This window comes from Glycine soja, chromosome 11, assembly GCF_004193775.1.
Source record: "Glycine soja cultivar W05 chromosome 11, ASM419377v2, whole genome shotgun sequence".
NCBI lineage: Eukaryota > Viridiplantae > Streptophyta > Magnoliopsida > Fabales > Fabaceae > Glycine > Glycine soja.
In genome coordinates, this window is record NC_041012.1 from 5,949,046 (window position 1) to 5,969,791 (window position 20,746).

At 33.6% G+C, this 20,746-nt stretch overlaps 4 protein-coding genes across 5 annotated transcripts; 2 read left to right on the forward strand and 2 right to left on the reverse strand.

Moving 5' to 3' along the window:
• Positions 1-1,630: 1,630 nt before the first annotated feature.
• Positions 1,631-4,149, reverse strand: LOC114374988 (L-ascorbate peroxidase 3-like). Its single transcript, XM_028332719.1, has 9 exons — positions 3,877-4,149; positions 3,661-3,785; positions 3,530-3,579; positions 3,293-3,358; positions 3,155-3,203; positions 2,445-2,527; positions 2,265-2,344; positions 2,068-2,170; positions 1,631-1,957 (listed from the first exon to the last, which is right to left on the reverse strand). Exons 1-9 carry the CDS (start codon positions 3,987-3,989, stop codon positions 1,784-1,786), a joined length of 843 nt encoding a protein of 280 aa, XP_028188520.1. The 5' UTR covers positions 3,990-4,149; the 3' UTR covers positions 1,631-1,783.
• Positions 4,150-5,154: 1,005 nt separating this feature from the next.
• Positions 5,155-9,664, forward strand: LOC114376313 (nitrate regulatory gene2 protein-like). Its single transcript, XM_028334390.1, has 4 exons — positions 5,155-6,283; positions 6,516-6,724; positions 7,092-7,315; positions 8,580-9,664. The coding sequence occupies exons 1-4, from the start codon at positions 5,569-5,571 to the stop codon at positions 9,361-9,363; spliced, it is 1,932 nt and encodes a 643-aa protein (XP_028190191.1). The 5' UTR covers positions 5,155-5,568; the 3' UTR covers positions 9,364-9,664.
• A 1,870-nt stretch (positions 9,665-11,534) lies between these two features.
• On the reverse strand, positions 11,535-14,586 carry LOC114376317 (L10-interacting MYB domain-containing protein-like). The gene is made up of 3 exons (XM_028334395.1): positions 14,461-14,586; positions 13,281-13,634; positions 11,535-12,129 (listed from the first exon to the last, which is right to left on the reverse strand). The coding sequence occupies exons 2-3, from the start codon at positions 13,632-13,634 to the stop codon at positions 11,587-11,589; spliced, it is 897 nt and encodes a 298-aa protein (XP_028190196.1). The 5' UTR covers positions 14,461-14,586; the 3' UTR covers positions 11,535-11,586.
• Positions 14,587-16,328: 1,742 nt separating this feature from the next.
• LOC114376315 (3-dehydroquinate synthase, chloroplastic-like) lies at positions 16,329-20,203 on the forward strand. Of its 2 annotated transcripts, XM_028334392.1 has the most exons (8): positions 16,329-16,800; positions 17,323-17,473; positions 17,562-17,729; positions 17,883-18,109; positions 18,709-18,832; positions 19,486-19,548; positions 19,652-19,795; positions 19,874-20,203. In XM_028334392.1, the coding sequence occupies exons 1-8, from the start codon at positions 16,496-16,498 to the stop codon at positions 20,003-20,005; spliced, it is 1,314 nt and encodes a 437-aa protein (XP_028190193.1). In that variant the 5' UTR covers positions 16,329-16,495; the 3' UTR covers positions 20,006-20,203. The 2 variants fall into 2 exon arrangements, with proteins under 2 accessions (XP_028190193.1, XP_028190194.1); XM_028334393.1 differs by lacking the exon at positions 19,486-19,548 and having other exon boundaries at positions 19,874-20,189.
• The last annotated feature ends 543 nt before the right edge of the window (positions 20,204-20,746 follow it).

Below are 20,746 nucleotides of genomic sequence, written 5' to 3' on the forward strand. Positions count from 1 at the left end.
ATCTTGGAAGTTTTTAGGTATTGGATGGGTAGCAACATAGTTTGTTCATCTTGATCAGCTTGTTTTAAGGCAAGAAAAGGAAGAGCTGGATAAGGACATGGTTGAGACCCTTCAAGTTCAAGAGAAGGTTGACACTCTCCTTAACAAGGTGAAGACAATATCGACTATGGTTCAAGAGGCACTAAGTGTATTAATTATTAAGTATATTTGTAAGGCTCTCATTTGATCATGATAGTGTTTCTTGTGTGATGATGCGTGAAAGACACATTTGTATTGAATCCTTTTGGATCGTGATGATCTTTGCTAACGATTTTGTGGTCATAATTTTTTGCTTCACACACCTACATTAGGTCTTATGCTCACTAGGAGGGTTCTCGAACCATAGGAAGCATTAGGCTTATGGTTGGTTTTTTGGTATATATTGGGTTAGGATGTTTCACACACCTAAATTTTATTTTTCATTTTCATGATGATAGGTGATTAGTTGAATTCGAGAGTACAAATTTTCGCATTCACTACATTTATGTACCACTTATTTAATTTCAATTTTTAAGATTTATATATTTTAAATGAACGACCATAATTTTTATACAAACAAATTCATTGCTAATATTTTCATGAAAATTTTCATTTTCAATTTTAAGTCATTCTTATAAATACAAAATTATATGTTATTACCATTTTATTTTGCATATTTAGCATGAAAATATATTTTATCTTCTGTATATACGAACTAGAATAACTATCTTAAATAAAAATAATTTTAAGAATTATTTTTAGCAATAACGTTTTTAATTTTTTTTCTTAAACAAAAGCATTTTTAGTAGTTGTTATCACTTTTATTTATCATACTTAAATGTTATTCCTAATTTTTATTCTTTTCAAATATATATTTCTTAGTTTTAAATTTAATTATTTAATAACCAATTCAAAAATATTCCTTCTCACTTATAATGATTGATTATCTAGCGTTCCATATCTTCAAATTACACATTTTAAAAATTCAAAATCCCTAAAAAAATTTCAATTCAAAATTAGATTTAAATTTCATATATTTAATCTATATTTTAATACTTTAAATCTCACATTTATTTGTCAAAAAATTGTAATATATCAAAATCTTTGATTTTAGTGTCTAACCTTTAATTAAATATTCAAAATAACAGATATAAAACTTCTTTAGGATTTGTAGTAAAAAAAAAATATTTCTTTAGGATTTATTATACTCTTCTTTTTTTGTTAGTAGGAATTGAAAATAATTCAATAAATTTATAACACTCACACATTTTATTTAATCTAAACTTTTTTTATATTTACTATACTAATTAACATGCATGTTATTTCATGAGTTTTGAGAAACTCCAAGAAAATACAATTGCAAACTTATAACTAATTATTGGTTTTGACCAAATAATAAGCATTTGATTTAATGGCTTTTTAAATGAGCTAAACAAACTTGATTGATGTTAAAAATTAAAATGCAAGGGAAGGAGTTTTATTGGTTCATTATTTAACTCTAGTTGCAGATATTTTATTTTACCACTTGAAGTCCGAAATTATGATTGGTCCACCGTTGCATGATATTAATTTTCAAAAAGTAACATATAAACCTATTTAGATAAAAACATAATTAAAGATATAAAATGAAGATTATATTTAAGGAACATTTGGAAACTTTTGAAGTGCACCAATTATATACAAGCTTTTTTATTTGTGGGAAAGAAGAAAATCAAACAAGTGTCCTGTTGTGGGGACTAGAACATTTATGTTAATAATAGTCTCTTCAATTGGTTTTTTTGTTCAGTTCACGTAAGTAACCCAAGATCACCGCGGTTAAGACAATAGCAATTCCTATAACTCCCTTGGCCAATATGGAACGATGATTCTTGAAAATAAAGCCCAGCTCTGAGAGTTTTTTGTGTGAGGTTGCATAATCTGAGAAAAAAGCATCTTCATCCTACATAGTACAATTGAAAATTATTAGTGTGAACCAAAATTCTTTTTATTATTATATTGATAAAAAAAATAGTGACAGTAAAATGTTTTCAACTCTTTGTCTGTAGTTACCTTCGCATATAGTTCAACATACTTGCGGAAATTAGGATCTTCAACTAGAGCCTTGTCTGTGGGAAGCTTCAGTAAATCTTTTGACTCCCCTCTCAGCAATTCCCTGTTTAGTGTTACGAGAAATTTCAATTATTTTTATTTTTATACATTTTAAATAAAAAAACAATTGACGTATGTAGTGTAATTGAACATCTTACACAAAATAGGAATTATCAAACTTCAAAGGGTCCTTTGTCCATTGACCATGAAAGTCAGAACGATCTTTATGTGCCTTACCCTTAAACGAATACAAACAATTGAAGTGAATTGGATGAGATTAAGTGTATACTTTAACTATATACTAATTAAAGAACTTTAGGATGTAATATTGTTTTTACCAAAGTGTGACCTCCGGATAGAGCCACAATGTCTTTGTCACCTAGACCCATGCGATAAAAGATATCTCTTAGATGCGACGCACCTGAAATTATTTCATATACATCGATGAATTTTTTGAAGAGATTAATCCATGTGTTTTCAGGCTGTAAAATAATTTTTTATTATCATCTAATCATAAATCATTATTTAAATTAATTTTAAATATTTATTTTAAAAATTAATAAATTTATGATATAAGTTATAATTAAAAGTGTCAGTGTATAGTCATTTTGGCTTTTGGCTCCCCTTATTTATATACATAAAAAAAAAATTGTCCATGGGCTTTTGGCTACTCCAAAAGTTTTAGTCAAAGCTAGTAAGTAGTGAACAACGTTTAACGTAATGAAATGGCAATTTATACGATAAGCAGGTTGCAAAATTCAACTCTTGTCAAATGGTAACAATATTGAACATCAGAGCCAACCTATGGGAGAGCTTTTCACGTTAATTGACTTTTTAAGTAACCATGTTATTGGATAACACTTCATTTTGTTTTCTCCTTTCTCTCTAGCATCTAAGTGTCCAAAGATTATTTTCCTAATTAGTGTGACATTTTAAATAAGGGAGTATTATTATAAATTAAAAGTAAGGTCGCAAAATAGTTTTTATCAAGGGAAGGAATGGCAGAAAAAAACTGGAGACGAAACAATTAGCACAGTGATCGATTTACCTTGTTTGGCATCTGGAAGACGCCCCTCTGCTGGAGATTCCAATGAATCCTAGTATAATAATAAAGAAAAGTAGTATATAGTAAATCTAAAGATAATGTTATCGAAGAGGCCAAACAAAACTTTCGCATGAAACATACTTTTCTCCCGGGAACAAAGTTAATAGTTGGCCCCCCGGTAACTTCTACTGCAACAACACCAGCTAGCTGAAATACAAATCCAATCGCAGATATACAAGTTAATCTATGACTCCAAATATCAATGAAGGGAAAAAAATTAGATACCGAAACCAAAACTAGTTTCTTATCACGAGAAATATATATATATATATATGTGTGTGTGTGTATGTATATACCAAAACTAAAAAAATAATTAACCTGGTAAAGGTCGGCATATGAAATTTTTGGATGTTTGGCCTTCACTTCCTCTATTATCCAAAGAAACCAAAACTAAATCAGTGAGGATTAAACTGATAGAATATAAGAGAATTTAATTTCATCAAACTAACCACAGAAGGCAAGTGCTGTTTCCAGTCCCTTGTTTGCTGCGTGATTCAACTCTTGTCTGTTTCTGATAGAACCATTAGGGCCTCCTGTGTTTGTTTTAGCATCGTAAGTACCAGCATCATGCCACCTACAAATTATATATTATTGTCACTAGATGTTTGCTATATGAAATTAATGTTCTAAATATATGGATATATAGAGAAAGAAATGAAACGTACGCTAATCGAAGCATGAGAGGGGCGCAGTTTCTGTTGGAGATAAGAGCGCGAAGGTCACGACGAGCCTTCTCGATTTCCTTCAGATACTCAGCATCAACTCTAGGCTTTGCCATTGCACAAGTTAATTATAAATTGCAGGTGCAACGTGCACTTTGTTTTGTGGGAGAGGAAGGAGCAGGTGTGGAGAGGCTTTTGCGTTTGAAGGGTTTTTATATGTAGCGAGAGAGAACAGGAAGCTGATGTTGATGCTGGTATTCCAAGTAAGGGATTTCATTATTCCTTTGATTACTTTGCTGCAGCTAGAGATAAAGAATTTGCTGTCGTCATTCATTTGTTTCCTTCACAAGGAGAAGATTCAGTTCTAACAGCCAATATTAATTAACGTGATTAATATGAAAGTTAGATGTTGCTTTCTTATAAAATCATTGTTATGACTGGAACTTTAAACTACCATAGTACCATCATATATAAAATAGAGACTCTAACTTGCATGCAACACAAATGATATATTTAGTTATTAGTAAAAGGTTGGGACAGGTAAGTTAACCGGTGAAGTTTGTAAAGAAGTAATATACTATTCATAACATCAAAACTTATGCGACATTCCTGCTTGTCAAATTGAAAAAGTAACACTCTTTGTTCAATAGAAAATATTTTGAAACAATTCCCATCCCAAACCACGGGTGAGAATCATGAGACGAGATGGCCTTTATGTCTACTTCCAAATGCTAAAAGAGAAATATTATATATTATTTTCATACAATTTTTTATAAAATAAGAGAGAGTAATGAAAAATAGAAATTACTATATAGTTTTATTACATGAATAAAATAAAAATATACTAGTAATATGTTGTTTCAATATACTACTCTTTACTAGTATATTTCTTAATATTGATTTGTACTTTAATGAAAATCACCCAATTTTAAGTTTTACTTTTATTTAATGAAGTTATGCTTATGCTTTTGATTTTTTAAATATTAACTAGTAATTAATAATAAAAATATATATTAGAGAATCTGTTTGAGATCCCTAATCTTGAACCCAAATCACTGTTTTAAAATTGTTGGAGCCTTGGAGGATATCCCCCATCCGTGCATCTGATCTGGCACCGACCCTTAGGGTATGTCTTGCCCTGCGACATGCATGTTACTTCATGTTTCATAAAGAGAAAATTACCCCTTAAATTACAGTATAAGCCCTGAGAGGAGAGGGGTATTCTCGTCCACTTAAATCCAAACATAAAAATAAAACTTACTGTCTTTTTTAATTGCAGGCTCTCTGCCCAAAGCCTCTTGTCTGTGTGCTACTTCTCTTTCTCCATTACCATTGCTGCCACTCTACTAAGAGAGAGAGAGAGAGAGAGAGAGAGAAATGCAGCACATCACATAACCTAAAATCCTCAACAAAACCCCATTCCTTAATTAGTAAACTGCATTATCTCTCTCTACTTTAGAGTAGAGAGATTCCGATTCAAGTTCAAGTGAAGGTTTTTGAGTTTTGACCCAAAAATAAAGTACCTTTGGCTCTTGCCAGCCAAAGCCAGAGTTCGAGGGCATTAAAATAGGCAACTTCTGCAGAACCACCACCACCACCCCATTTTTTGAGCATAGCAAAAGACACAGACACGAACCAACCTTTACTCGTTTCCCTCACTCAACCAAACTGATCCCATCAGAACAAAAAGAGAAGATGGGTTGCTGCCACTCCAAAATAGAGAGGGAAGAAACGGTGTCGCGTTGCAAAGCCAGAAAGCGTTACATGAAGCAGTTCGTGCAAGCAAGACACGCTTTTTCCGCTGCACATGTTATGTACATTCGCTCGCTCCGCGCCACTGGCTCTGCACTCTTTCAGTTCGCAAATGCCGAAACCACCGTCCTCCATCACCACCACCTTCCGCCGCGCCCTCAGCCCATCCCCCCGCCACCGCCGCCACGAACACCCACTCCCATGCCGCCGCCACCTCCTCCTCCGATGAGTCCTAGTTCCTACACGTGGACTTCGGACACAACCTCCTCCCCCGCCCTTCCGCCGCCGCCGCCGCCGCCGCCTCCTCCTCCGGTGTCTTCCTCCACCTGGGACTTCTGGGACCCGTTCATGACGGCGGCGACAGCGGTGGCTTCACGGTCGGTGACGGAGGAGGAGTGGGAGGCGACGACCACCACAGGGTCAGAGGTGGTGGTGATGGCGGCGGCGAGTGTGACGGCGCCGCCGTCTGCGGTGAGCGGGTTTTCCAAGGAGACACCTAGTGAGCTTGCAATGGTGGTGTCGAGGAACAGTACCAAGGATCTTGTTGAAGTTATCAAGGAGCTTGATGACTATTTTCTCAAAGCTGCTGATGCTGGTTCTCATGTTTCTTTGCTCCTTGAAGTTCCAAAGTCTGGATTTTCTGATAACAGTAAAGCATGTAAGCCACCCTTCACTTGCATGTAACAATTTTTTGAGTGTTAGGTGTTAACCCCTTTTGTGGGGTGTGAATCTCTCTGAGATTTGCTTGTGGCAAATGGGAGTTAACCTTATGTTGAATTGACCCCCTTGTTTATTTTTTGTTTGATTTTGTATGTTGTTCAAGTTGGTAATTTTTCTTCAGGATTTTTTGGATTTTGAAGGGTTGTGTTTGTAATTGTTGTTTGTGGTAGGTAAAGTGCACAGCTATGGGTGGAGTTTGAGTCCGTCCTTGTGGGCTTGGGGTTCGAGTCCAAAGCTGAATGGGTTTGGCAAGCTGGCTGAGGGAACTCCTGTTTCTGTTGGTGGTACTTTTGGGGTTAATGGAGTTGGAAGTGTTGGGCACTGTTCCACTGTGGAGAGGTTACATGCATGGGAGAAGAAATTGTACCAAGAGGTCAAGGTGTGTTGCTTTTTTGCTGAGCTGAGCTTCCTTTGATAATAATAATAATAATAATAATAATAATAATAATAATAAAAGGAAAAGGAAAGGGAAATAAAGGTTGGAGAGGATTTCTCTTTTTTGGGCATAAAATTTGGTGTGGGTCTGGTGAAGAAGTCTTGTTCTTTACAAGTAATTGGTGCTATGGTTATGTGTTCATCTACTTAGATTGAGTTCAATTTTGCATTTCCTTGTCTCCCTTTTGGAGTCCCCTCTAAATCACTTGAAGAGGAAATCCGACTTTTTCTTTAGATTCATTAGATGATAATTGGATAATTCCCATTAATCGTTGTTTAACTTTTCTAATGTTTGCTTTGGTGGGTTAAAGAATGCTAAGACTACAAAGATGGAGCATGAGAAGAAGCTGGCACTCCTAAGGAAGGTGGAGATGAAGAGAGCAGACTATGTGAAGACAGAGAAGACAAAGAAAGAAGTGGAGAAATTAGAGTCACAAATGATGGTAGCTTCTCAGGCCATTGATAGTACATCTTCTGAAATCATCAAATTAAGGGAGGTAGAGCTCTACCCTCAACTAATTGAGCTTGTAAAAGGGTAAGTTCTCTCATTTTAGAGTCCACTTTATTTTTATAGCTTAACTTTGTGTCACAAATGGGATTGATGGTCATGAGCTAAAGGAAAAAGTTATCCAGCAATAGTAAAAAACACTTGTTTAGTAGCATATAAGCAACTGAATCTTAAAGCAAGGGATGCATTTTTTTTTTGTTGGGACCCTTTTGGGGTCTTAGCTTGATGGTGGGAGTGGGAAAAGCTAAGAGGCATGGCATGCATAAGACGTGGGAGCTCGCTTTTGTTTCAAGGAACTGAGTTAAAGCTTTTTACTATATGTAATAGAATGGAAAGTCAACTACAAATTGGGTCAGAATATATACATGCGTAGCATCAGTGACAGTAGAAACTATTTTGCTTTTGACTGCTTTATAGTTTTCACTGATTTAATTTTGTGCTTCAAACTTGTTTTCGGCGAAGACAAACCTGACCACCCGCTTGACTGTGACAAGTACAATCCATACGGCCCAAAAATCTCATATTTGATCAAGTTTAGTTTCCTTAGGATCAGGGCTTTTCGCTTCTAAATCCCCTATTTCTTGGACTCGACATTAGTCACATTATTGTATCATATAATTTCCCATTGGACTTTCAATTGGATAAATGATGATATACATGTACCAATGGACGGGATGGTATGGTCCCCGCTTGATGATTCTTATCTGTGTTTTCTGTTCATAAATCATGATATCCTTTTTACTTTGGCAACGCGTACAAACAATACTTAGTTAAGGGACACTTTGAAAAACGTGATATACTCTCTGTTGGGAACAGGCAAAACTGTTGCCATAATTTGACCCTTGTCGAACGGTTTAAAACTCAAATTCTTCGATGACCATTTTATTTACTTTCATCACTGAATAGTTGTCCTGGCTCACATCATTGTTGCTTACTTGCTTCATAAATATTCATTGTCAGTGGCATAACTGACATTACAATACAAGAATGCAGACTATTTTTTTAGATAAATTTCTTCATAAATATTTTGGATAAACACTTATAAAAGAAGAAAATGAGAAAGTGAAAAAAATTGACTTTCTTCAGTAAGTTTAAATCAATTTATGTACTTAAATTTTTATAGAAACTCTCTCATCTAACTGATAAAAAAATGGTGACTCATAACTTGATTTTAACTTATAAAAAAAACTTAATTCATTTTCTTCTTGTGTTTATAGATAAGTTTATCATAATAATGTTTAGAAAGAAATAAATAATCCTTTCTCAGCATTGTGTGTTTGTTATGTTGCAGATTAATGTGCATGTGGAGAAGCATGTATGAGTGTCACCAAGTCCAAAAGCACATAGTTCAGCAGCTAGAGTACCTCAACACCATACCATCAAAAAACCCTACATCTGAGATTCACAGGCAATCAACTCTTCAGCTGGAGCTTGAAGTACAGCAGTGGCACCAATCCTTCTGCAACCTCTTCAAGGCCCACCGCGATTACATCCAATCCCTCACAGGTTGGCTAAGGCTCACCCTTTTCCAGTTCAGCAAAACCCCTCTAAACCGAACCCCCGAGGAGTCTAAGATATACACCCTTTGTGAAGAATGGCACCTCGCCGTCGACCGCATTCCGGACAAGGTAGCATCCGAAGGAATAAAAAGCTTGTTGACAGTTATTCATGCCATTGTACTGCAACAGGCAGAGGAGCAGAAACAGAAGAAGAAGTCAGATTCCGCATTCAAAGAGCTCGAGAAGAAGGTGGTTCAGCTGCGGTCCTTGGAGTGCAAGTATGGTCCATACTCCATGCCAGAATCATCTGGTAGCTTGAGAACCAGGGACCCGGTCACCGAGAAGCGCGCTAAGGTGGATGCCTTGAGAGCAAAGGCAGAGGAAGAGAAGAGCAAATACGACAAGTCAGTGAGTGTAACGAGGGCAATGACACTGAACAACTTGCAAATGGGTTGCCCTCATGTGTTTCAAGGGATTGTGGGGTTTTCAAGTGTGTGCATGGAGGTTTTTGAGTCTGTATACAACAAAGCCAAAGCTGCTGAACAGGAGCATGACGTGAAGAGAATATTACCGTAAGGGAGAGAATTCAAGTTGATATGTTATGTATAGATGAATATGATGATCATCACCCTTGCCCATATCCTTAGATTGCATTTACACCTACCAATATCATGAATCATGATATAATATACTTCTCCTAAACCCACTCTTATGTGGAGGCCAGTGGGAGAGTGCAATCTAATTCACCGTTTTTTTTGGGCAAGTTTTGGTGTAGAATCTTTATCCGTAAGCACTTATCATGGGTTTCACTTGAATTGGTTTCTTTATGTACTGTTAATATAATTAATTCTATATAGTGGAGAAAATTTGATGATTATAGTACTGAGAAGTTTGTTGCGAAGTTGTACGTTTTGCTAAGGAATAATAATATGGATCTTTCATTTAACGTGCGTGTCTTGTCAATGCGTTCAACCAATAAAATAAAACGAATCACTGATCCTGTCACGTTTCCTGCAAGAACTCTTTTGTTGCAATTATTTGTGCGGAATGGAATTTAATTTGGTACGAGGACTGCCGACCAAACCTACTCTATAATGGATTTAAAATCCTTCTTCTAATAACCGAAAATTTGAAATAAAAATATAAATGTTAAATGGTCATAATGGATTTTTTCAATAATTATTTTTATGAAATGCTGAATGTGATATTCCGTTTGTTTGCTGGATAAAACAAATCAAATCCGATTCTACTACTGACCGCATGGCTTTGATGTCATGGATTTAAAAATGTTGAATTGGAGATATTTTAGAAAATTCTAGAACTTTAAAAAAAAATGTAAATTTTTTTAAAATGTTTTGGAGAAACTTTAGAGTAGTGGAGAATTCTATAGAAGTTTGTGACAGAATGTGAAAACCTCATGAATATTTAAGATGTGTGAAACCTTATGAAGAGTATAAATGATATGAAAAGGAGTAGAAAAGTGTAGAGACTTCTAGAATATGTGGAGCATTTTAGAGAATTAATCTCTACCATAGGATATAAGTAATCTCCATCATTCATTGTGGAGATGGAGTAGTATAAATAAGGGTAGAAACTTTCATTCCTAACCATTCAAGACAAGAGTGAATCCACTAGAGTCTCCTTGAGAGAGAAGATAAATAGATTGAGAAGTCTCTATTCTCAAGAGTGAGTCATCCTAGATTGAGTAAATTTTGTAAATACATCCTTTTAACCCTACTATTATTTTGTATAGTGGAAGAATTTTCATATTAGAGAATTACAATCGTGTACTCCCATTACTACCTTTAATTACAAAGTGTCTATTTTAACTTGACGAAGCGTGGGAGTTGGAGTTTTTCCAACAAAAAATTTGGCTGGTCAAACTAACGGGTTAGAGTGTTAAAAAAAATCATTTATTTTTTTCAGAAGAAAAAAATCAATTAAAACTTAGTTAGATAAAACCTGTTTATATCAATTCTTCCAAAAAAAATACCTTTTTTTAAGCTTTTTGAGAAATTTTATTATAACATATTTGTTAAATAATGAATCTTATTATTTTAACTTTGTATTATGAAAATGAAAATTTTATCTTAGATAATCTTTTGTTAATTTAAAATTTTACATAATTTAATTTATATAACTATTATTTGATGTTATGTAATATATTAAATATACATTTAATTATTAGATTTGCTAACCTGTATTCATTTTTTGAAATGTGTATTTTAACAAATCACACCTCCAGTGCAGTTTCAAAATTCAAAGTTGTCGTTGGTGAAAAATACTTTTTTAAAAAAAAAATAAGTATACATTAAAAATTAAAAATTATTTAAAGATAATTATTTTAAAAGTTAAGTTATTTTGACCATATTGTGAATAAAATTTTTCTCTTAAAAAATGCTTTTTGAAAGTTACACTCACCTTAAAAAAACTTAGCAAAAGCACTTTATATATATATATATATATATATATATATATATATATATATAACTTACAAAAATCCTCCTAAAAAGCAAGTATATGTTAAAAATTTCCTTTAGCAATTACCAATTTAACTTTTAACTTTGATTCAATTGCAATTCAACTAATTAATTATTGGCAGGTTCTTTACAAGTTCATTGATCCATATTTGAAAATATGGACTGGTGTCCTGTAATATATTTTTTTAACATTGACATTAATAATTCAGGAAGTATTGTGATATGAATGAGACTATTTAATCATAAATAACTTAACACAAACGGATCAAACTCTGACCAAAAATTTTTTTGCCTCTTTATTCATCCTGCATGTACAAGATTAATTGGATGCAACAGCACACTTGCGACGCAACCAAGTTAAACGTTTATCCCTTTTGAGAGACAAAAATATCTCCCTTGCATTAGGTTTGTCGAACAGCTCTAGAGCAGCAAAATACAGTTGTTGATCAACACCTTGCATCAAATCTAAGTCCCTAATACAGTCAGCCATGCTAAATCTAGCAATTTGTTGCTCTATGGCAGCTGCCCTCATCTTTGAAGCAGACGCCATCTCAAATATGGCATCTGCAATAGCATCATCAATTCCTTTACGCCCTCTTTTGCGGGTAGAAATTGCAGTAGGTGTAGTAGGTTGAACTGTTTGAAAGTCATTAGTAGCATCTTCCTCGTCCTGGGATTCTGATGAGGACTCCTCTTGGTGTGTGTTCAAGGGCTCTGGACAAAGAGTTGTATAAGTATGTTCACCCTCAGATGCAGCAAAATATTCATGCTTGCCGTTGGTTGCTGGCTCGGAGAATATTGTGCAAAGTTCCTTAAAGATTGAGCAGCCACCGGTTTTGACAGTCTCAGCATCAGGATGTTTCTGTAATTTAAAAAAAAAAAAAGTTAATAAAGTATATTTATAGAGCACAGCTAACATCTCCTGTCAGTGATAAAGATATCCTACCGTACAAGCTATAATAGAAACTACAACAAAATGCCAGTAATATATAAACACATTCATTTCAACACCCTCATGAAATCAAAGTTGGTCTCATTATTTATTGTGTGTTTAGTTATACTTATTAAGAAAAATATTATTTTCTTTCTATCTCCTAAGAGCTTTAAAAAAATACTTTATCCAAAATAATCCAAACCGAACACATGCTTCATGGGTTCCGCATGGATTAATACTTTACCCAACAATAAAGAATGTGTTGCTAGAATTCTTCTAAAAAGTAACAGGGTTTCAATTTAAAGACAGATTATGCCACAACATTCTCAAATTGTTAACAACACTTATTCCACATTTTATCATTAAAATGAAAAGCAAATTTTTAGAGAATTTCAAATTAATCTCAGATGGGCTAATCCGGCTACTAAGCTTTATCTTCAGCTTGGTGAGAAAAAAAAAATTAAGAAACATTTTTCATATAAAGCATCCATGAATGTTGATCCTCGTTAATACTTAATAGCTTGTTTAAAGGGAAAGGAGGTAAATATAGGGGACAAAATCCACACCTCCCCGTTTTTGTCTTCCCTCCAATGTTAAGGAAATTAAGAGAAGAAAAATACTTTAAGTTTATGGGCTGTGCTATAATTTAATCATCCTTAACTTAATTGAACACTGGAGTTTACTGTCTTTATCTATCTACCATGACAGTATAATAGTAAAATATTTTATTTTTCCTCCCCTCCTCTATTAAACAAGTTGTCCCTCCATGAGGAATTATTGTATGGTCCGAGACCACCATGTGTCCAAAGTCAATCTCCACGTGACATGCAGTCAAGTTTTTCAATTTATGAAATAGTTAATAAAACTCAGTTGAGTCATGGAGATCGTTGAGGACCATGGACACATGGTCCTAGACCATACAATAATTTATCATTCCTCTCCTCCCCTTCTTTAAACCAAACAGTCTACAAGGAAAGGTCATACTGACCATATGTCATATGATCAAAGTTTATTCTTTCAGCAGCACCATATTTTGATATTTAATTAATAACAACAAAATAAAAGATGAAGAAACATACCTTGATGTATTCAGCCCAAATTTCATCATTAGCTGTTATAGATCCTGTGGCTTCATCCCAACTAAAGTCACTTTGATCAAGAATGGACTTTACAATAATATACTGCCTCCTCAAGACCGAATATCGGTTTTTGAGTTGTTCCTTGTCCCACTTCAGACCTGTTTTTTTGTAAAATTCGTCGCAAATATATTTCCATGCTTTCTTATTAAATAAATTGTTATGTTTATTCCCTTTATGTACTTGGTCAACCATCAGTGCTGCAAGTATCTTGGTGAGTGATGTCGTCCACTTAGCCCTTGACTGATCCTGCTGCTGAGTTTCTAGTCTTCTTGATCTTGCAAGTTGGCCTGCCATCTATAGTTTAATGTACATAAGTATTTGATAAAGAGGGACATAAACACACACAATACCCGTGCAGACACAATAGTATGGTAATAACAAGAGTGCGTAGGTGTTTGGAACTGCATTCACATTTCACACAGCAAGAAATGACATCTAACTCAATGCAACATATTGTCCATGTGTAAGGACAAGGAATGCGTGCCCATTCTGAAGCAAATAGAAATAGCTTCTGCTTATGCTTACTGTTAGGACAAGGGATGTGTGTCCATTCTTAAGCAAATAAAAGTAGCTTCTATGTATGCCCGTTAAAATTTACGAGACACATGATCAATCCATCACCAAACACGCGCTGTAGATTCAGCCTTAATGTGGGTCTTAGTCACTTTGACACAATTCCAAACACATTGTGAATTCTATTTTATTTTTATTTTTTTTGCCATAGGATTCGAGTTGAATATGGCTAACAATAAGTAAAGGTGCACACTGCATAGAGTGGTGAATCAAAAAGTGCATTCAACACAAAACCAACACATTGACGATAAATGAGAGAATGGTTTGCACTGGTGAAATGGGCAGCATAGTAGACAAAAAATCTTGGTACGAGGAAGACACAAAAAGTCAAAGAAAACCCACAAAGAAGTATGATTCACAGTGCCAGCAAGCATACCAAACAGCGAAAAAGGGTAAAGACGTAAACTTTGTATCATTCAGAATCAGGGGAAGCGGATGTATTTCAGTATGGGCATTTGATGTTGGTGATTTCGATTATTGATTCTCTAATTGCATTTTTATAAACCTTTTTGAAAACCCTAAAGCAGAGGGGAGAAGGAAAAATTACCTACGAGAAAACCCGATCTCTCCGGTTAAGATTGTTCCTTCGTTGAGATTACGACAGGGGAAGAAGAACAGATAATCCTTGAAAACAACCCTCGTCTGCTGCCAAGAAAATTCTAAACAAGGTTAGGCAAAGTAAACGCTTTGTTGATTAGTTTTAGTTTAAATATTTTAATTTATTCACTGGGAAAATTTTAAGAAAATTATAATTATAATTATAATTTAGTGAAATATTCATTTCAAATAATACAAGAGTAATACACTGATAAAATATATTATTCATTAATAAATAAAATATTTTTATAAAAAAACGTAAATGCATGTTTATAAATCTTCAATGGATATTTTTTATTTATATTATTGATTTATGTTTATAACATTTATTTATAATTGATTTAGGTATTATTCATTTTCATTTAATTATTTTATTATGTGTTAATAAAATATTTTGTTTCCTTAAATATAAATTAGTACTATTACGTTAAATATTTTAAACAAGTATTTATTTTATTATTAATATAAATATTTTTTATTATAATTATGTTTAAAAAAACATTTCAATTATTTTTTAATTTAATTTATCAGCTAAAAAATTCATTTGATTATTTGATAAATAAATTTTTTTAATAACTTCTAACATATTTTGAAACATTACTTAAAATAATTCTTTTTAAAGATTAGCTTCTAGATTTTAAATTTTTATATTTTCTTACACTTTTATTTTGATATATTTATTTATCTTGTTATATTTTTTAAATCAATCTTAATTTTATTATTTGTCTGTTATTTTATATTTTGAAATTATTTTAATAATTAATTTTATTTAATACTTTTAATTTAATAAAATAAATTTTCAATTAGATATAATTTGTCAAAAAAATTGTACAAGCTTCTTTTTTATTTCATAGTAATATATATAATTCGCAATTTAGTCAATGTTTATATTATTATTTTTTTTAAGAAATTTTATATTTTGTGTGTGTGAATCACAATTTTGCATTATCTTATCTTTTCATCTTCTATTTACGCAAATTTTTTCTTCTTCGATAATATCATTTGAGTGTCCTAAGAAATAATGGATTGAGGAGGCAGCATATCAGGTGGATCACCTCATTCTTGTTTATGTACATAATTTTGATTTTTGATGTCTAAATAATATAATCTAGTATTTTAACTTCTATTAATTATCTGTCCATTGATCTTAATTTTACTTCACTCTTTGTCCCTTCAAATTGATTCTTCACTTTTTCTATTATTATTCATTTGACTTATAACTCAAACATAATGTATGTTTATAACGTGAGTATAATAAGATTACGATACATACAAAATGTCTTAAAGGTGGCAAAAAGAAAACCTAAAGTTTATATACAAGTATATTTTAAATTATAAATTTAATAAAATGACTAAAGCGTATAACACAACATAAGAATGTTAAAATTTATAACAAATTTTTAATGCTTGTGTATAAAAGTTTATAATTAATTTTATTAAAAGATAAATTTATGTTTTAGTTAAAAGTCTTATTACAAAATATTTTTTAAATATATTTTCATTAATGATATATTAAACCTGACTTATTTTTAACTTTTCTCCCCTTAAAAAATTAACGTAGAGTCAAACACTCTTTGTATAAAAGTTCTTACAAAAACAAATAAATTAATAAAGTGGCTTTTTTAAATTACTTTGCATGTCTTTATACTTTTATAAAAATTTTAATTAAATTTTTATTTTATTTTAATTGGGTCCCAAAATTTCTTCCTCTCACGTTGTTGTTATTATCATATTAGTTAAAAAGTTTTATTTTAATTTATAGTATTTTTAAAAAACAATGTATTTATTTATTTATATAAAAAACTGATATCAACGAAACATGCACTAGAAAGTAGAAACAGTTTCCTCACCTACCCCGGAGTGGTGTTTGTGTTCAAGGAAGACAGGCGCAGGCACAGGCACATCATGTTATTGTTATTGTTGGCTTCTTCACTCAGCAACCACCAAACCACACCGTCGCACCCATTCCATCGCTGATTCCCCCAATGGCTTCCACTGCCACCAATTTCTCTCTTTCTCTCTGCGCCAACCAACAAACTCCAATCCCCAAACCCTCTTTCTTCTCCAATAACAACCATTTGCACTTCAACTCTAATAATAATTGGGCCTGGGCCTCTGTTTCCACCTCTCGCAAGTCAAGGATATGCGCCACCTCCTCTCAAGTTATGGATCCCTCCGCAGCAAAATCCGAACCCGCTCTTCCCACCATCGTCGAAGTCGATTTGGGTAGCCGGAGCTATCCTATTTACATCGGATCCGGGTTACTAAACCAACCCGACTATCTCCAGAGGTGCTTATAATATTAATAGTTCCTTCATCAATTCAATTTACTGTAATTATTTCCAATATGTCTGTATGTGGATTTATACTTACTCAATTCATAGTGCAATGAATGTAGTTTTTTTTTTTTTTATTGGCAAATGTTAATTGTTAGTTCTTGTTAGCGGGGGATTCGAACCCGTGCCTCCTCCTTCCTTCCCTTCTCCCTCTACCGCCAGATCAATCTTATATCTCCGATGCAATGTGTACAGTATCACTCTTTTGTATCTTAGGCTGATAGACTCTATTTGGATAAACTTCTTGATGAGTACTTACAAGAGAAGAAAATAAGAAGATAGAATGAATTGAAGTCTCCTCTAAGCTAAAATCAACATATGTGCCTCAACTTTTGGAGACTTTAAATGAAAGAGCTTCTATAAAATTTAATGGTATGTGGGAGAAGTTCAATTCAATTAAAGTTTCTAACAAGGCATGGATTTTATTTCTTGTTTAATATTTATTCTGAAGTGCTCTGTTCTCACTATTGGAATAGGCATGTGCATGGAAAGAGAGTCCTAGTTGTAACTAACGAAACCGTTGCGCCACTTTATCTAGACAAGGTTGTTGATGCTTTGACAAGGGGAAACCCGAATGTTTCTGTGGAGAGTGTAATTTTACCTGATGGTGAGCAGTACAAGGACATGGTAGGTCTCATGTGTTTTGAATTGGCTGTGGTGTTTGTTGGCACTCTTGAGAATTGCATAAGAAAGTCTTTGTGTGTTCAACTGATAGGATACTCTTATGAAAGTCTTTGACAAGGCCATCGAGTCGCGGCTCGACCGGCGGTGTACATTTGTTGCTCTTGGTGGTGGTGTGATTGGCGACATGTGTGGCTTTGCTGCCTCTGCCTTCCTACGTGGTGTTAATTTTATTCAGATTCCTACAACTGTGATGGCACAGGTCTTTTGCTGCTCTTTTTAGAAAATTATTTTCATGATATGTTTTTATTAGACCTTTTGTGGCTCTGGCTAATGTTAATGGTTCTAGTCTCTGGCTCTCTGCTATCTATGTTATCCCATTCCCTGTTCATTAGGTTGTGTATTATGTTCCCAGGTCGATTCTTCAGTTGGTGGAAAAACTGGGATAAATCACCGCCTTGGGAAGAACATGATCGGTACCTTTTACCAACCTCAGTGTGTGCTTATAGACACAGACACATTAAATACGCTACCGGATAGGGAACTGGCATCAGGGCTAGCAGAGGTTATAAAGTATGGGCTCATTAGGGATGCAGAGTTTTTTGAGTGGCAAGAGAAAAATATGCACTTATTATTGGCAAGGTAAATTTTTTTATTAATTAATGTGCTGCAATAATCTAATTTTCTGGGAATGTTATGTTAAAATATGTATTTTTGGCTGGAAAAAATATCCTAAGCTTGAGCTTTATGACTTTTCATTATTTATTAGCTATGTTGCACTGCTACAGATTGAAATATCTGGTATGATACAATACAATACTTTTCTTCAGAAATTTAAGATACAGGAATGGCTAATATATTAAATAAGATATCTTTACTTATATAAGTAAAAATAAAATACAATAAAATCACCTACATGTGATTATCCTATCCCTATTCAAGATACATGTGTTCCCCCTCTCTCAAGTCCCTATGTAATAATTGAGTTTGCAAATACTGTGAAGTTGATGGATATCCAAAACAACATTGCACTAAAAATACAAGTACTGATATATTATATGAATATCTGGAATGGATACTGATATGATAGTATTTTCCGATTACCTGTGCATGATAGATAATTAGTGCCACATACTGTCTAGTTGCATTGATCTATTCTTTTTTATCAAAATGTTGTGCACCTGCTTTCATAATTCCCGTCTACTCTTTCAGTTTTTACAAGTTAATGTCCTCCACTGCAGAGATCCTAGTGTAATGGCATATGCTATAAAGCGATCTTGTGAAAACAAGGCTGAGGTTGTGTCCTTAGATGAGAAGGAAAGTGGACTGAGGGCAACATTGAACTTGGGTCATACATTTGGTCATGTGAGTGATTGTCTATGACTAATTATTATGAGGTTGTAAAACTGTGAAATCTGCATTCTGAAAATTTTCCATAGGTTTTTTTACACTCCTGATAATATTTATAACATTAGGTTATGAATTATTATCTGTTGATAACCAAATATAAAACTGCCAACATAATGAAAAAAAAAGTTCGAGTAAGATGGAGACAGATTGTTTGAGAAAAATTTAGCTGCTAAGATGGTGTAGAAGTTTATTTTAGCGTGTCCCAAACCAAATAGTTTCAGTTGTTTCAAACGGGAATTGAAGTTTTTAAAGAGGATAGAACATGAAGAATATTAAGAAAAATATGCATTATAAGTTTTTTTTATCACTGTTAGTTTGTAATGAAAGGCAACGTCAGACATTTGATTAATTAATTATTCATGCCCCTTTAATGCTATATTGGTTTGAGTTTATTTGTAATGACTTAATGAAACTTTCAGTCTCATAATCTCTCAGATTGTTTACATATTGTAGATTTTAAAATATAATGGTTAAAAATTTAATAATCTTCATTTATTTGTTGTGATGCTGTGACATCAAACTATTCCCAAAAAAAATTGTTTCTGGATTCTCCTTTTCCGTAAATTTTCCTCTCTTATTTTTACTCTTTCCCGTGGCACTTATTTTAGGCAATAGAAACTGGGGTAGGCTATGGGCAGTGGCTTCATGGAGAGGCTGTTGCAGCTGGCACGGTATTTTTTTTTAAAACAAAATATCGTGAATTGTACTTACATTTGTGTTTAATACTAAAGTCTATAGGTCTATTTTCATGAATCTGTATGCCAATGTACACAGGTAATGGCTGTTGACATGTCATATCGCCTAGGTTGGATTGATGATTCTCTTGTGAAACGAGTTGGAGACATTTTAAAACAGGCTAAGTTACCCACAGCCCCTCCTGAGACCGTGACTGTGGACATGTTTAAATCTGTCATGGCAGTAAGTACTGATTCTCAATACCCTTTTAATGTTCAATTTGTTTTTATTAGGGCTTATTCATTTATTTTGGTATATCAGGTGGATAAGAAGGTAGCAGATGGGTTGCTAAGGCTTATCCTTCTAAAGGGTCCTCTAGGCAATTGTGTTTTCACAGGGGATTATGACAGAAAGGCTCTAGACAATACGCTTCGTGCATTCTGTAAATCCTGATCTTTGTGCTCCATGTTTCTATTGCAGCTTTATCCAATTCCTTTTAGTGAGTTTTTGTATGTTGTTATATAACCTCACTTGTATTTTTCTTATGTACTTTGGATGGCAACCATGGTTCCCATTATATACGCAAGAGTATATTATTTGAAATTGAGGCATGATCAATAATTATTATTTGAGCGTATCATGTTCTTCTCATCTTTTTTGTTGCTCACAACAATACTGAAATCTATCGCTCTGTCTGTCTCTGTTTTGGGGGAAGGGGTTATGATTAAAATCAACAACCTAAACCTGATAGATGTTCAAAATAAATCTACAAACAGTGCATGCATTTCCTGGTCCTTCATAAGCTCTACCATACAAACACGGTGTAAATAATCTCCTACATTTAATTTGTCCTGCTTTTTCTTCTGAAGTGAAACTAAAGGCCTCCCTCTAAATCCTTACTAAAATTCTCCCCATTGTAAAGATCTCTGGCAAAGTTTCAGAGCTGCATGCAAGGCTCTTAGGTGACCCCATTTTGGTTCCTTTGGCAGACCTAAATCCACAAACAAAAGCACATAAACATGAGGTTAAGGTGGACATCTATAAAGCTGAGTTTAGCAGTGTCTCCTAAAAATTTGTGAGGGTCCAAGTCCAATGTGCCCAACCGTATTCATCAAGAGGAGCTTCCATCATGATACTGAGTTGTTGCAAAAGAAGCTTATAAAATTTTGTTCTACCATAATGCTGTCAAAACAG